We start from the raw sequence: 17,721 nt of genomic DNA on the forward strand, positions 1-17,721 counted from the left end.
TGAACTATCCTGAGGATAGGTCATTAATAGCATTTGCCTGGAAACTCCTGTTGCCAGTAGTAGAAAGTCTTTCAGTCTACTCACTAGTCGCCGATCATAGCTGAAAGGGCACAGTGCTTGACTGAACACTTCTGCCCCTTCAATTTATAATATCAGCACTTTGGTCCCCCGGTTGAGTAGCTTGGCTTTGTTTTTGCATCAAAGGTATGGCTTCTTGGTCACAATTCTTTCATGAAGACCTCTTCTGGACGGCTTGAACAGCACATCTTGAAACCCCAGTCTGATTTAAAATCTTTGCCTGGGAGAGATCTTGCTGATGCAGTATAACTACCTTGGTCTTGTGGCTGTGCTCAGTATTACCCCACAGTGTATGACTGGTGAAATAAAACTGTCTTCCACAACCTCACCTTTGTAGCAGAGTTTGGCTGTTCTTCACCCAGTTTTAAGCCTCCTACACAGCTACTTCTGTTTAGATCAATGACTGTGTTTCAACGTACATACGATCATTATCACCTGTTTGGTATAATTGGTTCATTATACGCTGACTATAATCCTACAAAATCCCTGACTTTGTGCAAATATACCTAGAAGAACTGATGTTGTTGGAGGCAAAGGGTGGTCACACCAAATATTGATTCAGTTTAGATGTCTCTTTTGTTCATTCACTTTTGCACGATAATGTAGGTAATTTTTTTTTGGGGGGGGGGGGGTCAGTGGTTGCTGTTGCACCACTTAATTCCTCTTTATCGAGACAGAGCATTGTCAAGTGACAAATGCTCTTTAACCATAAAGCTCTACTTCACCATTTTACAATTACATCAAACGTTTCCTAGCGTTTTTCTTGTTTGTTTCTTTCAAAATTTGTGACAAAAATTTAATTTTGAGGACTATTGTTGAAGGTAACATCCATTACAGTAAAATCTATTTTGAGCTGTGGTCTGCCTGTTCCTAGCTTGGTAGCATTGTGTGTATTCTAGCTTCAATTCATCAAATTCAATTAATTGTGAAGAAGAATAATTGAAAGCCTCTCTTAGGATGTGCTTCAAATTAGTGAATAATTAGCTGATGTGAGAATACATTAAAATATGAAATAGCCACCCAGTCCTTGAAAGTAATTCAAGCTCCTGCGGAGCATCCTAAAATTAGATGTTAAGCTAGCAGAAAAGAGGGTTTTATTAATTGAATGGCTCACATGGAGGGGACGGTACTTCAGTCCTGTCTGAGTGGCTGGTGTATACAATTTTTGGGTCAATTTTGGAGCATTTTTATAAAAAGAAAAAACGTAGTGGGACACAGGCTGGGGCAGGACCAGCATGATAGGGTTAGGCTGGGAAATCAGGCACTATGGGTCAACAGGAATAAGGTAGAGGAAGTACTGAGAGGGGGAGAGGAGATCGGGGTAGAAAAAAGTGTCACATTATTATCATGACATTCGACAGTAGGGAGGTCTTGAAGGGTAATGCTAAAATTGATTTTGAATAGCGGGCCATTAATGGTATGGTGACACTATTTATGGTGGATTAGGAAATCAATAAAGCAGTTGCATTCACAGTGGGATAAGTCCCAGAGAACTGGAGTGTGTGGTCCGTAGTAACATTGGCATATTTGGCACCTCCTGAGTCAGCACATTATGGCTGGGGTGATCAGTTATCGGTATTGCTAATACGGGCCCCGCCAGACTTCCTTGGCGTTTTTGTTGGCTTAATGTACATTATACATATTCATGTTAGTTATACTTATATATATTAGATTTTATGGTTTATGAAATTTAATAAGAGGCTTTCCTAGTCATTTGCTCCATCATCAACCAATGTTTTGGTGTATTTTGTATGGTTGGGTTTGGGGTGGCGGTGAATGGAAGTTAGTTCGCTGCAAAACTAGAATCTACTCATGGGGGATAAAGGTCAACTCCAACTCTAACATTAAGACCTACCGTGTCGGACACTATGCCAACATGGGTGTTGTGGCCTTTAAGGAACCTGTGTAGATGATTACACAGGTCTTCAAAAAAATGTTTGCAAGGTTGCTGAATTCAAAAATGACCTCCATTTTCCCCGCATCATGTAGAGTTTTTTTAAATATATGAGGGGTTTACATTATAAATGCATATGAGCGATGAAAAGAAAAAAAAAAAAAAAAAAAAAAAATCACAATTTTATTACAATGACCTAAACATAATTTATTAAAAAATACATTCATGATACATTTATCATTCCATGTTCACGCTTTTTGCCTGTGAAACGTTTTCTTCTTCTCTTTGATGCTCCTTCGATCACGCTTTGGCTTTCCAGTTTTTGTTTCCAGCTTGAGCATCCAACAATAGTCAGTTAGCATGGAGACGTCCCAACTTCCTTGGTAGGGTCTCTCGATATCACGGATATCCTGGTGAAATCTTTCACCCTGCTCTTCACTATAGGCTCCCAAGTTTTCGGGAAAGAAGTCAACATGGGAGTTTAAGAAATGAACTTTTGAGGTCAACTTGCATCCTGGAGCTTTGAACACAGGCAACATATGTTGCACAATGGTTTGGTAGAGAAGGTCAAAAACTTGTGCACTATATCCTTGAAAGAGTGTCGCGCTTATTTTTTTTTTCTCCCATTGTTTCTGAAAAGAGGGGATAAGATAAGAGTTTTTGAATGTCGGGGCTAGTCAAACGTCCCTCTTTCAACTTGGCTTCAGACAGTGTTGGGAACTTGGAACACAGATATATGAAACATGCCCGATCTTTTGGCAATGATTTGACAAACTGCTTCACAAGCCGTAACTTAATGTGAAGAGGTGGTAATAAAATCTTATCAGATGGATCCAAGGTAGTATTAATGACATTTTCTTCACCGAGGGTTAAGGCGCCTCACAGTGGCCAGTCAGTTCTTGTCCAATGGAGGTCTCTAGCTTGACTGTCCCACAAGCATAGGAAGCAGGAATATTTTGTATAACCAGCCTGCTGGCCCAACAACATGGTTAGTATTTTGAAGTTTCCATAAACCATCCAGCGATGTTCTTGATTTTCTTAAGAACAGCCAAATCCTTATAGTTTTTTTTCAAATGCACTGAGTGCCCTATAGGAAGTGATGCACATGTATTCCCATTATGCAGCAAGACTGCTTTGAGGCTTGTTTTAGACAAATCAATGAATAGGTGCCCCTCAGATGGATCATATTCTATTTCAAAGCACATCATGAGCCCCTGAACATGATTATGAAACACAAGATTTCCCTCTTTGGAGAAAAACTGGGTGAATTCCTTCTCTCGGTATCTGTACCAAAAAAATGATGTTCCAGGTGACGGCAGGTTGTTGCTGTTTAGTCTTGACCCGAGCAATTCGGCTGCTTGTTTGGAAAGGCCTAAATCTTTAACTAGGTCATTGAGCTCGCTCTGAGAAAAAGGTTGGGGACCCTTATCAACAGAAAAATCTGAGCTAGATTCATCCTGGGGAGGTAATGTGTCTTCGTCTTCTGAATCACTTGGGATACTATCCAATCTGAAGGGTGGGTGTGGAATTGGAATTTTAGAGCTATGAGGCACTGGACAAATAGCTGAATTAAGGTTTTGGGTAGGATATTTATTTTTTGTATTAAAGCCTTTCACATCTACCAAACAGAAATAGCAGTCAGTAGTGTTATTTTGCTGTTCACCCCACATCATAGGGCTGCCAAAATGAAAGGAGTTTTTTTCCCCCTTAAAACACAAACAGAGATCTTCCTCGCACCTTCTGCAGATCTTGTGAGGAGCCCATGGTCAAATTTCATATTGAAGTAAAGAAAATACACTTTCCTCACAAAATCACTTATGTTTCTTTATTGACTTGTAATAATGTATTCACCACAAATAAAACAAAAGTTGTCCAGAGAAATAACACAGCCTCTTGGAGCCATAATACAGACCTAAAAACAAGAGCACAGTCACGTTTGAATGCAGGATGTAAACTGAGTGTGGCTCATACAGCAAACAAGATCCTGAACTAATTAAGCATGTTGAAACATGATCAAATCTAATAGCAGGCTTGTGTACACTCACTCCTAAAACCCCAGAGAACATGTCGAAACATGCTCAACCCAGTCAGTAAGATTCCTCACCTTCCGCTACAAACAACATAACCTGTTAGGACGTGATCAGCTGAGCTTTCTCACACTGCCAAACCTCCACCACCCCCGCCTTCCAATACACCCCACCCCCACTCTTCAGTGAATAAAAATCTATAATAAACAGTAAAAAAAATCCTATGCAGTTTTTTGGTCTCAGACCTGTGTTATTACAAGCCTCTTCAAACAATATGCAGTGTATTTAGTGTAAGAAACCCATGTTTTCAATGACTCAATATTACTTGATGAATCGGGTCAACTTGGGAATGTTAAAGGGACAGTAAATCTAAAAACTGGATCAATCTCCATGATGTCTTCTTTTACACAGGGCTTCTGTATATGTCCAAGAAACATCCTTTAGTCCTCTCCAGTCACTTTTGATTGGGGTCCTCTGGGGCAAATGCGATATGTTCATTCTTGATTGAACCCATGACCACCATAAGGGCAGTACAGATGATGCTGTTATAAAGGGTCCAGTTGAAGTAAGGGTGTCCCTTCACCTTTCAGCTCTCTAGTAGTTATAACTGTAAAAGGGATCTGCATAATTTTCTTTATATCAAATTGAGAGGGCATATTTAATAGGCAATCATGTGCAAAAATTGAGTCCCTGCAAATGCGAAAGTCCTAAATAGTCTTCTGCTTTTCACTATACCAGTGGCCCATCAATTATGTGGTATGGGCCCCTTACAGTAAAAAAAAATCCATGTACTACCTTATGTGTGAAGAGAGATAATTTGTAAAATTGAGAATTATTAACCCCTTAAGGACACGGCCTATTTTGGGTTTAAGGACGCAACAATTTTTGGCGGATTTTCTTCTCCATTTTTCAAAAGTCATAACTTTTTATTTTTCTGTCGATACAGCTGTATAAGGGCTTGTTTTTTGCGTCGCGAACTGTAGTTTTTAATCGGTGCCACTTTTGGGTACATTGACTATATTGTATAACTTTTATTATTTTTTTTATGATAGCAGGGAGAGAAAACGCATCAATTCTGCCATAGATTTTTTTTTCTACAGTGTTAATCATACAGCATAAATGACACAATCCAGTTTTTTCTGCGGGTCGGTACGAGTACAACGATACCAAAATTCTTACATTTTCGGGGTTTTTTTCCACTTTTCTGCAATAAAACCCTTTTTTTAAAAATCTTTTTTTTTTCTAAATCGCTGCATTTAAAGTCCTGTAACTTTATTTTTTTATGAACGGATCTCTATGAGGGCTTATTTTTTGCGAGACGAGCTGTAGTTTTTATTGGTACTATTTTGGGGTACATACTTTTTTGATCACTTTTATTGCGTTTTTAGGCCTTAGTCAGACGGGCGTTTTTTGCCGCGATTTGCGCATGCGTCCGGCGATTTTATAAAACCATTGCTTTGCAATGGTATCGGACACATGAGCGCTTTTTATGCGCTCGTCCGATAAATTATAGAACAGAAATCGCAGATCGCAGCTATCTGCGATCTGCGATTCCTGTTCTCTTCTCTATATGCGCTCAATGGGGCCGGCGGCAGCAGCACCGACCCCATTGAGAACATATAGAAGACAAATCCTTCTTCTCTGCCACAGCTGTAACAGCTGTGGCAAAGAAGAACGATGTTTGCCCATTGAATTCAATGGAGTCGGCAATACAGCCGACTCCATTGAAAGCAATGGGCTGCCGGCGTGCGCGGGGTGAATTGTCAGGAAGGGCTTAAATATATAAGCCCTTCCCTGCAATTCATCCAGAAAAGTGTTAAAATGAAAAATATATATATACTCACCTGCTCCCGGCAGCCGGAGTTCCGTGCGGCCGGTCTGCAGTGGGTGTGAAGGGGGTGTGAGTCAGCGCTGAGCCAATCAGGGGGTAGGTCTGACTCACACCCCCTTCACACTCACTGCAGACCGGCCGCGCGGAACTCCGGCTGCCGGGAGCAGGTAAGCATATATATATTTTTTATTTTAACACTTTTCTGGATGAATTGCAGGGAAGGGCTTATATATTTAAGCCCTTCCCGACAATTCATCCCACACTCGCCCGCAGCGCATTGCTTTCAATGGAGCGGGCTGTATTGCTGGCTCCATTGAATGCAATGCGCTGGACAGCTCCGGCCCGTTTCTAATGAAACGCGGCTAGGAGCAGATTTTCGGGCGATTTTCGGGCAACGGTCACGCGATTTGCGGATGCGCATCCGTCATGCGATCCGCAAATAGCGCGAAAAAACGCCCGTCTGACTAAGGCCTCAGGGAGCATTTTGCCTCAGTTTTTTAGCGTTTTTTTAAACGCTTTTTTCCATGCACAGTCAAAAGCATGTGCAACGTATTGTACGCATCGTTATGAATGCGACAATACCAAATATGTGTGGTTTCATGTTTTTTAACTTTTTTTATGCTAACATTAGAAAAAGCATAAAAAAGGGTTTTTTTTACATTTTTCTTTTGTATTCATTTTTTTTTTTTTTTTACACAATTTGTGTCCCTCTGGGGCACTTACAGTACAGCCCTGATGATCGCTGTGATAAGGCATGGCAGGGCTACTGCCTTGCCATGCCTTATCGCTTATACAGCGATCACAGGCTATGGCAATACAGGACGCCTGTGTCTCTGCGATTATATTGCGGGACCCCGGTGACATCACAGAGGGAGCGCGCTCCCTCTCTGAACCCCTCCCATGCCTCGATCTGCATAGATCGCGGGAGGGAAGGGGTTAACAGCGGGGGGCGCATCTCCGCATCTCTGTTGCAGCGGGAGGCCGGCTATGACTGACAGCCGGCTCCCGATGCGGGATAGCGCAAGATCAGACGGGAAGTACCCAGCTGCCAGGATGTAAACTTACGCGCTGGAGCGGGAAGAGGTTAAGGACTGGGGAAAGGCAACCACAGAGATAGAGGGGAAGACAGTTTAGACAGTAGGACTATAACCTTTTTACAATCTCATATTCCCATATCCTAATTTGATGCACTTTTGCCTAAAAACAAAGAATTTAATTATTTCAATATTTTTTCCAAAAAGGTCATCCCAAAATCATATCATTGGATATATGGATGTATATAGATTATATATACTTTCATATATCCAATGATATGATTTTGTGGTGACCTTTTCTGAAAAAATATTGAAGTAACAATTACATTCTTTAGGTATAACCCTAATAGACAGTGACCTGGGATTAAGTAATGAAAATGGGGGTAGTGCGGTTGGAGGGGTTAGTACAGTTAGAACTAGCAGAAGAGTTAAAAGGAATACAAGTAATATAGAAAAATAAGCAAACATCTCTAAACTGGGAATAGTGACCACAATATGATAAATTTCCACTTGTCTTTCAGAAAGGAGTTTTATCAGGGAGCCAAAAAGATACTAAACTTTAGAAAGGCAAAGTTCGATCGGCTTAGAGATGCCCTTAACCTTATTGACTGGGATAATGTCTTTAAAAGTACAGATAGTAAATGGGAAATGTTTAAAAATATCTTAAAGACTTACTGTGAGCGGTTCATACCTTATGGGAATAAAAGGGTTAGGAATAGCAGAAAACCAATGTAGCTCAATGAAGAGGTAAAAGGGCAATAAACAACAAAAAGAAAGCATTTAAACTACTAAAACAAGAATGCAGCGAAGAATCACTAAAAACCTATAAGGAAAAAAAAATTATCTAAAAACAGATAAAAGAAGCAAAGATGGAGACAGAGAGACTCATTGCCAGAGAGAGTAAAACTAACCCTAAACTGTTAATCTTTTTAATATTAATATAGTTGAATACTGAAAGTGTTGGCCCTATAATAAATAATAAAATTGTAGACGGTGATCAGGAGAAAACAAATCTATTAAATAGTTTTTTCTCCAGTGTATTCACAGACAAAAATGTTACATGAGATGCAGAGTGCAAAGTAAACTCTCCACTAAATATCCCCAGTCTAACCCAGGAAGAAGTGCAGAGCCACCTTAAAAAGATTAAGATAGGCAAATCGCTGGGTCCTGATGGAATACCCCCTTGGGTTTTAAGGGAATTAAGTAAGGTGATACACAGACCCTTGTTTCTTATATTTAAGGACTCTATAGCGATGGAGTCTGTTCTACTAGATTGGTGCATAGCCAATGTGGTACAAATATTCAAAAAGGGGTCAAAAAGTGAACCTGGCAACTACAGGCCGGTAAGTCTTACTTCTATTGTGGGTAAAATGTTTGAAGGGTTTCTAAGAGATGCTATCCTGGAGTACCTCAAGGAAAATGGCTGTATAACTCCATATCGGCATGGGTTTATGAGGGGTCGCTCCTTTTCAACCAATCTGATCAGCTTCTAAAAGGAGGTAAGTTCTAAACCGGGGAGAGTGATTGGATCTTATGCATCTGGACTTCTCCAAAGCATTTGATACTGTGCCACATAAAAGGTTGGCATACAAAATGAGAATGCTTGGTCTGGGCGAGAATGTATGTAAGTGGGTAAGTAATAGAAAGCAGAGAGTGGTTATTAACGGTACATACTCCACTACACTCCACTCCTGGTGGGATACCACAGGGATTGTTTTTGGGCCCTATTCTTTTTAATATATTTATTAATGGCCTGATAGAAGGATTGTGCAGTAAAATAATAATATTTGCAGATGATACAAAACTATGTAAAGAAATTAACACAAGAGAGGAGAGAATGTGGTTGCAAATGGATCTGGATAATTGGGTGCTTGGGCAGAAAAGTGGCAAATGAAGTTTGCCACTGACAAATGTAAGGTTCTGCACATAACGGAAATACATGTCACCATTACACTCTAAATGGGAAACCACTGGGCAAAACTGACATGGAAAAGGACTTGGGGGTTTCAGCTAATTGTAAATAAAACTGGAGCAACCAGTGTCAGGCAGCTGCTGTCAAGGCAAATAGGATCATGGAGTGTATCAAAAGGTCTATGGGCTCATGAGAGTGTAATGTCCTTGTCTTTTTTTGTTTGGGGTCCAGACAATGATGGATAACAATTGGGGCAGTTTGGGTGGTGGGTTGGGGCCTGAGGATCTCGGGGACCCATAACCACCCAAACCTCCTTACCATCTAAGCAGCTTCACAACCTGTATTCCAGACACTGGCTGCATCATTATCACATTGCAGTTTGGTTTTGGACATAGCTCGACTCCTTCTTCCATATAGTATGTGCAGGATATGGGGAGAAGAGCTGGACTATGCAGCATTTGGAATACAGTTTATTCAGTGGGACTGTGGAAGGGCAACAGAGAGGCACTATTATATGTGGAGGGGCAACAAAGGGACGCTATTATCTGTGGGTGAACAGAAGGGCACCATTAATTGTGCAGGGGAACAAAGGGGCACTATTATATGTGGAGGGGCACTATTGTGGGTGACAGAGGGGCACTATTGTGTGTGGAGGGACAAAAAAGGGGCATTGTTATCTGGGGCAACAGAGGGGCTCTATTATTTGTGAGCTTGCAGACTGAACTCTATTACTTTGGAGACACAGAGGAGACTTTATTACTTTGATTGGCTTAAAGGTGGTATTATTCCTTTTCCAGGCCACTAATAGCTTGAAAGGGAGGCACAATAAAATTACTGTAGGTCAGACATGAGGCATCATTTCTTGTAGTGGGCACTTTGGGAGGAATTATTATGTCAGGGCATTATTATTACTTTGAGTCACAAAAGGGGACATTAGTACTGCATGGGGTACTATTACTATGGGAAAGCACTAGGAGGGACATTTGGGGTATGTATATTACTGAATAAAGTTATAGCCTGTGGGGGGCACAAGTTGTGTGAACATCCCAGGGCCTATAGGAGTGTTTCCCAACTCCAGTCCTCAGGGACCGCCAACAGGTCATGTTTTCAGGATTCCCTCAGTGTTGCACAGGTGATGTAATTATTGTCGGTGCCTCAGATATTGTGTTCTTACTATAGAATAACCTGAAAACATGACCTGTGGGGTCCATGAGGACTGGAGTTCGGGAAACACTGGACTATAGTCTACTTAATCTGTCAGTGGACTCAACCAACTAACTAGGTTTTATAAATATATAGCTTTTGATTATTTATGAATATGGTACAGCTGCCATTCCATTTATGAGGGTCCCATGCTATCAATAGGCAAACATCCCAAGGCTCTGTACCATATCACTTATACCCCATATAATGTACATTTGGTAAAAATCAATACATATGCTTACACAGAACAGTATGTATAAATAGATAAAGGATATGTATGTATATGTTAATAAGGTAGTCACAGTTCTAACGGCATGAGAGGAGACCAGGAATTGACAGAGTAAAGGATGCAGAGAGTGCTAGATGTTATCACAATCAACCCTGATGTTCTGCTTTATTTTGTAAGAACAAACACACATTTTAAATCCACTTATGACTGTGGGTGTGGCCTACTTGATGGGGCGGGGTCTAAGACAATAAATAATATGCGCCTATAGGTTCCTGAAATCTGGTACCAGACAAAAGACGCTCCAAGCAGCTTCTGTAATCACAAGGTGCTCTAAAAAACTTCTATCATAAGAAACAAAGGTCTACAGTTACCTTTTAATTGAATTCTTCTTTTCAAAGTATTTCCCAACGATGGATCCCGATCTTTGATTCTTCATTGATTTAGCTGGATTCACTTTTGATTTCTGAGTAACAAATGTGAAGTATATAATTTGGTATCAGAGCAAGTCAAATACAAGTTATCGAAGCAAGTTGCTCAATACCTTCAAGATTGCTTAGCCAGTCCAGTTCTTTTTACTTACTGCCACTAACCTGGCATAGCCAGAACTAGTTCAATCGTAAAAGCCAAGACTACACCCAATGAATCCACAATATGTAGTTCTGTAAAATCCCTTGTATTGTCGGGGAATTAAAATATATAATTATACCTACCACTAGGGGAGCTAAGGAGCTTACTGCATACTGTCTGTACACTAATTTACATAATACAAAAATATTTTCTACTACTCATACAACAACACTAACAAATAAAAGTTGAACAGCTGTTTGATTATATGCTATAAACTGTCATGAATCATTAGCCCTAAGACAATATCCAGTGGACTGATCAATCACATGGCTCTAATAATACTGTATTCTACGGTAGACTCATGTGCTGGAATTTTGAACATTGGGTTATGACCTTCCTAGAAATTGCCCGTCTCTTGTAAGTCTTATGGAAAGTCATTGTTACATTTGTGCAGGGTGCAAGTACAGCCACCCTCACGGACATCACCAACACATCAGACTTGACATGATTAATGTCTGCAATGGACCAATATAGACAATGAATTAAAACACCAACACGTGGGAAACACCAGAATAGGAGTGGGAAAGCTTTCCCTAACAAAAGCCAGCTGCCTAAAAGTAGGGTGACAGTCCCGATAAAAATGGACGCATAACTCAAACCTAGAGGACCCACCGTCCCTAGTTGGAGAAAGCAAAGGAGATATACAAGATGGAAAAGATATATGGAAAGATGAATAATCCCCACAGTAAAAGTGTCACCACTGGTGCTTAGCTGCAAATGACCCCACCAAGTACCTCAGGCAGGAAAATAACCAGCACCCATGTAGAGGTGGTCCCAGAATGAATACACTTCCATTATAGCTGATTGGCCGGCTAGGGAAAACACCTTCCTGTCGACCAACTAATTCATACACCACAGGAGATATCAAAGGAGGGAAGAGAAGAATAAAACAATATGATCACATGGGCCTGGGCTGACGTTGAGATGCCACCCCAGCTGCATTTCTTGATTGCGGCCGCTGCGGGTATTTGCTGTACCAAAAACCTAATTTATGCTCTACCTGTAAAAAGCTGTCTCGTTCATCCCGTAAATGTTTATTCATTTCCCTGGAAAAGAGAATTAAAATGAGAAATTAGCCTAAGGACTCATGCGCATGGCTTCAAAATACATAGAGTTCATAGCCAAAGTAAGCCAACATGGAACACCCTTCGAAGAGCAGCAATTTCTCAAATTTTCCCTTTTTGTTTTTTCATCCTCACTTTTCAAGAGCTATAACTTTTTTATTTTTCTGTCGACATAGCTGTAGGAGGGCTTGTTTTTTGCAGGAGTAGCTGTATTTTTTAATAGTACCATTCAATGTCCCATATAATGTGTTGTAAAAGTTTAATACTTCTTTTTTAAAGTGAGTTGAAATAGAAAAAAAAGCGCCATTGTTTTTTACATGTTCATGGTGCAGCAAAACATGACATGCTAACTGATCTATTCTGCAGGTCCGAACAAACATGGTGATTAGAGATGAGCGAGTATACTCGCTAAGGCACATTACTCGAGCGAGTAGTGCCTTAGCCAAGTATCTCCCCGCTCGTCTCTAAGGATTCGGGAGCCGGTGGGGGAGAGCAGGGAGGAACGGAGGGGAGATTTCTCTCTCCCTCTCTGCCCCCCGCTCCCCGCCGCAACTCACCTGTCACCTGCGCCGGCCCCCGAATCTTTAGAGACGAGCGGGGAGATACTCGGCTAAGGCACTACTCGCTCGAGTAATGTGCCTTAGCGAGTATACTCGCTCATCTCTAATAGTGATACCACATGTACAACTTTTTTTTTTATTGCTTTCTGCTGCCATATTCTGAGACCCATAACTTTTTTTTATTCTTCGTTGACATGGCTGTGTGAGGGCTTATTTTTCGAAGGAACTTGAAATATCTATTGGCACAATTTGGGGGTATGTACGACTTTTTAAATTGCTTTTTATTCCTTTTTTTTTAGGATACTGGGTGCCCAAAAATACCAATTCTCACTTTATGTATTATTTTCTCCTACAACACTCATCCTATAGGATAATTATATATTTTAATAGTTTGTATTTTTATGGATGTGGCAATACGAATTGTAATTATTTTATTTATTTATTGTATATGAGAATGTTTTTTTTTTTTACATTAATATTTTTTTTTTTTTAAATATTAAATATAAATATTTAAAAATGTTATTTAATTTCGGGTTTTTTAACTATTTATGACCTCCATGATGTCCTATAAGACCTCTAAGGGTCATTCATATGGTCTTTTTTTTATTTCACACTTTTCCACTGCAGCTGGGGCATCCATAGATGCCCTAGTTACTGGTGAAAACATTCTCCTATAGTGACATCAATCACTGGCAGGGCTGATCAGGGTCTGCTACGATCGCTGAGTCGCATATTGAAAATAATATTTACACTTTCACTTTTTAGTACATAGCGCTCATTGAGTATATTTACTGCGCTTGGTCCATAGGAGGTTAAGTCTATTAAGCCCTGCCACAAGCAGAGATTACTAGTCTGCTATACATGACAGCCCTTGGAGCTTTCACTAAGCTCCAGGCTGCAATGTAACCCTAACGGCAATGATCAGAGCTAGCTCCAATTGCTGCCGTTGCAGACGTGTGTCAGCTGTCAGAAACAGGCAGCACTGACCAAGTAAGGAGCTAGTGACCACCCGCAGCAGACAGTGCTTAAGTTTGACCTATTACTAATGCAGATTATATCAATCCAATGTGAGACTATTTTCAAATACCTGTACTGCATTAGGAAATACTGGGTTAATCAAAGAGCATCCCTCCTTTGTAACCTTTACCAATTAGCCTGAGTGGAGAGCAACAAAGTGTTTATCTTTTTAGAAAACCAGCCAGCTCTATGCAATTCATGGACAGCTTATTGATTTCAGTGAGCTATGTGCAACACTTCAATTCCCCTGTGGGGGTGCTGCAGGAAAATCGAAGACTTGCTTAGAATGGTTACAATTGCAAAGAGTTCAGAAAATCTTGTATGGGCTAATTACAAATCTTTCAACTGTCCTGTTATTTTGTTACAGTGTATTAGTGCATGTAAAGTACACAGAGCTGGGAGGCTGTACCTCTCAGAAGCACGACGTCTCTATGGTATTCATCCCTTAGATCAACACTGACAGCATACAGAGATTCTAAAAGTGATGAAGAATTAAAAGTCTACGGGACACATTTATCATATGAAATTCACCAAATGTAGAGTCCTGTGCACTCTCCTATACAAGTCTATGGGACAGCGCGCAATGGACTCTCAAAAGAGTAGGATTTTCGGGTGGCATGCAGACTTCATCAGAAGGTACCAGGAGTAGGCAAGTATGAAAAATACAGTCCCCAACTCCCTGTCACCTCCCCTAACCGCATCAGAAGTTAATTTGTGGTGCTTTATGCAGGTTCCCTTTAATAAACCCAATGCACAACATAGTCGTAGTTAGATTTACCCTCACCTGGGTCAAAGACATTATTATAATAAAATTCCTACAAAAGGGCAAAATGGCTTGCTGATGTCCTCCCCGCACCCAGTTTTTGAAGTACGTGACTCACCAGAGGCCCCCAGCTGTCAATAGACCTCCTTGTGGTGGTCCCGTGCTGAGAACTACGTTGGATGCAGCTCTCACCTTTACCTATCAGATAAGTGTCCCATAAGGAAGACCCCAACAGGGCAAATGGTAATGAGTTAAATTTAGCAAAAATCACTTACCTTAACAAGTCAAGCTGTTTTAGAAGTGTTGAGCGTTCTCGCTGAAGACTTTCTGTGACCCGGTATACCTCCCTATCATGCAATCAATAGTGTTAAAATCAACACATACGGAGAAGGAGCAACGTGAAATATGAGAGACTACAAATATACATTCACTACGAATGAATAAGGCTGCCTTCACATCTGTGTTGGAACCTATGGTCGGAGTATCCGTCGAAGACCTGGCACAAAGTACCAGAAGAAATAGCACGCATATAGTACTTATTCTTCCAGTAAAAGGTCGGGCAATGGAATAGAAACCGAATGGACCCCAATAAAGTCAACGGGGAATTCCTCTGTCCTGCTCCACAAATGGAGCAAGAAAACAAAATCCCCGCTGCAGATGTGAAGGCAGCCCAACACTGACCATAATTTGAAGTTCTTGTAATAGGGCCCCCACCTATCATGTGCCAATTATAAAACTTTTGTCTTCTTATGCGGCACAATGACTTTTGGGACTGACTGTGACTGCTATCTTTGCATCCCCGCCCCTATAACTACATCTACAATATGGGAAAGTATGAAGAATTACTTAAGAGTATTCAGTAGGTATATACCTGGCTCATCCATATAATACATGATTGGCCATTCAACTGAAGGCCAGGCATAAAATATTACATTTTCTCGACTGTCACTGCTCGGGAGTACTGAAGTTATACACATCTGGGTCAGAGCATTACTTCCTTATAGAGTACGATGCAGGAGAAATGGAGTGACAAACTCTATGGGAGCAACAAAGCACCAGAACCAGAAACCTCCTCACCATATTGTATAGGTGGACAACCGAAATTGGATGGAATTACTCTTAAAAAATATGTAAAGGGGTTTTCCTGGACTTTGGTATTGATGACCTATCCTCAGGGTAGGTAATCAACATCAGATCAGCGGGGATCTTCCACCTAGAACCACTGCCAATCAACTGTTTGAAGAGGTTACTGCAGTCAAGTAAACACCACAGCATCCTCAATGCATATCAGGCGGATTTTGGAGTGGAGGTGCTTTGGTCTAGCAACTCAATCCCATTCATTAGATTGGATTTGGCTACACTTAGGCATTATGATGAATAACCATGACATCACTGAGTACTTACCCGAGTGCTGTGACATCTTCAAACAGCTGAATGGATGGGAGTCCTGGATGATGGACCCCCAACAATCTGATATTGATGGCCTATCCTCATCAATATTTTTAGTTCCAGAAAGCTTCTTTAATTTAGTTAATACAAATGACATGAAAAAAACAAATAGTGTCTCAAAGGAGGTTGTTGGCTTTTACTATTTCCTTTTTCTTAGATGGGTGCCCTACTTATAAGCTTCAGTTGCTGTAAACCCCAGGAATCTGTGGGGAAATCTGGCAGCAAATGTTCTATTTCCCTACAGCTCCTCCATAGGAGAGATTAAGCATTACATGCTGTCCTTTGAATTCAATGGGCTGTCCAGATCCCCCAGAGACATTTTTGTAGCTACTCTCCACTAGAGCTAATTGGTGGAGGACCGAAATGAGGGACTACTGTCTACTAAAGGGGAACTATCATTTTTAAAAACAGAGACGTGTTAGAGTGACATGTCAAAAGTTTTAATTGGTGGGTATCAGGGTGCTGACACCCCAACGAGTTGCGAAAATGAACAGACAAACATTTGGTTGAGTACTGTGCCCCTTAGTAGACTTTCAGCTTTTGGACTCCACTGGTCTAAACTTTTGACATGTCTCTACGACATGTCCAAAGTCCTTTTAAACGGCAGGCACCCTTTAGCTTGATTTTTCAAACTAGACATCCCCTTTAAGAAAGCATGGCAGTGGTAAAACAAGTGCTTGCAGTACAGAAAGTTCCTAGCAAGGGAGCAGAATTGCAAAAAAGCTGCTTATTAAGGCATCCGTGCACCGCAGGACTGGGCTTCTATTGCTACATCTGAAGATGTAATTGAATGAAAAGTGCATGAAAAGAAAATACGCTATTTGCATGAAATGACTTCTAAGTTTTGAAAAGCGCAGACTCAGGGGAGAGCCGCTCAGGATGAAGCTGGCTGCTTGTGACTGATGCATAAATAACAGATGTCTAGAACGGTGACAGAAAGTACAATCTACCGGGCAACACAAGAGAAAATTCATTCTCTTTGTCATAACAGACATGTTGCTACTAATATAGTACCAGCAAAGCTTAAAGATATGTCCGCTAGGGCAATCACAGTTTTTGATTGCTCCAATGCATCTAAAGGGTATTGGAATTAGTCTTGATTAGCTAATATATATCTATTTTGCATCTAAGACTCCTATGTCTTCAAACAAACCCTGTATAGTGTTAACATGCAGTCATACTCCCTGCCATCTGTCACTACGGTCAGGGAAGACTTCCTGACAATAAAGGTCCATGTAGAGTTGACCATTCAAGGATTGTGCTATGATGACCAATGGTTCTAGGCCATGCCAGGAAAATACTTCCCAGACCATGACACTTCTACTACTGACCTGTTGAACCCCAATGCTGTACCCACAGAAATCTGCAGCATGCTGTTTACGCCAGAGGCAGACCCGCCCATTCGTATGGTTCAGCAAGAAATGGGACTCATCACTTCAGAGGGCCATCTGCCATGTGTCCAAGGTCCACTGACATGTGGCGAATCCGTGTCAGTCTTTGACTATTGAACCCCGATTGATGCAAGGTGTGCCATATCAAAATTACTTGAGTCATCACATTTATCTATGACTGCCGAATGTTGCCTTCTGCTGCACAGAGAAGAGGGTAGGACATATCTGAGAGCAGATCATTATGTGCCCATCATGTGGTACCTTGTTACTTATTACAAGATGTAATGTACCAGCTGTATCTAATGCAGTGATCATTCAATGTAGTGCATCTCTAGGCGGGCGGCACACGAACAAGTCGGATTCCACACGCCGGAGCCCAAAGTGGAATCCGGCCCTGACTGCGGCTGGTGACCCTACGTACCTGCCTTCTTTCATCTTCATCCGTAATGCAGATGGCCGCGGATGCAGATTTTTCTTTAACACGGGTACCTGTGACCTATCTCATGTCAATTGCAGATGGGCTGCGGGTCGGACAGCTTCCATTGACTTCAATGGAAGCCGACCGCAGATTCTACGATGCAAATCTGTTTGGGTGCCACCGTTCTTAAGAGTATATTCCAATTTTAGGCCCCAGATATGCTA

General features: G+C 41.1%; 1 protein-coding gene across 2 annotated transcripts in view; it reads right to left on the minus strand.

The window, feature by feature from the left end:
• Nucleotides 1-17,721, minus strand: part of CRACR2A (calcium release activated channel regulator 2A) — a 140,884-nt gene that overhangs the window by 34,678 nt on the left and 88,485 nt on the right. For both annotated transcript variants that reach the window (XM_066590504.1, XM_066590505.1), the window contains exons 10-12: nt 14,515-14,586; nt 11,836-11,881; nt 10,580-10,671 (exon numbers count right to left, since the gene is read on the minus strand). In XM_066590504.1, coding sequence (XP_066446601.1) covers nt 10,580-10,671; nt 11,836-11,881; nt 14,515-14,586 — 210 coding nt within the window. The remainder of the gene's footprint in view (nt 1-10,579; nt 10,672-11,835; nt 11,882-14,514; nt 14,587-17,721) is intronic.

Source organism: Eleutherodactylus coqui, chromosome 2 (genome assembly GCF_035609145.1).
Source record: "Eleutherodactylus coqui strain aEleCoq1 chromosome 2, aEleCoq1.hap1, whole genome shotgun sequence".
NCBI classification, from domain to species: Eukaryota; Metazoa; Chordata; class Amphibia; order Anura; family Eleutherodactylidae; genus Eleutherodactylus; species Eleutherodactylus coqui.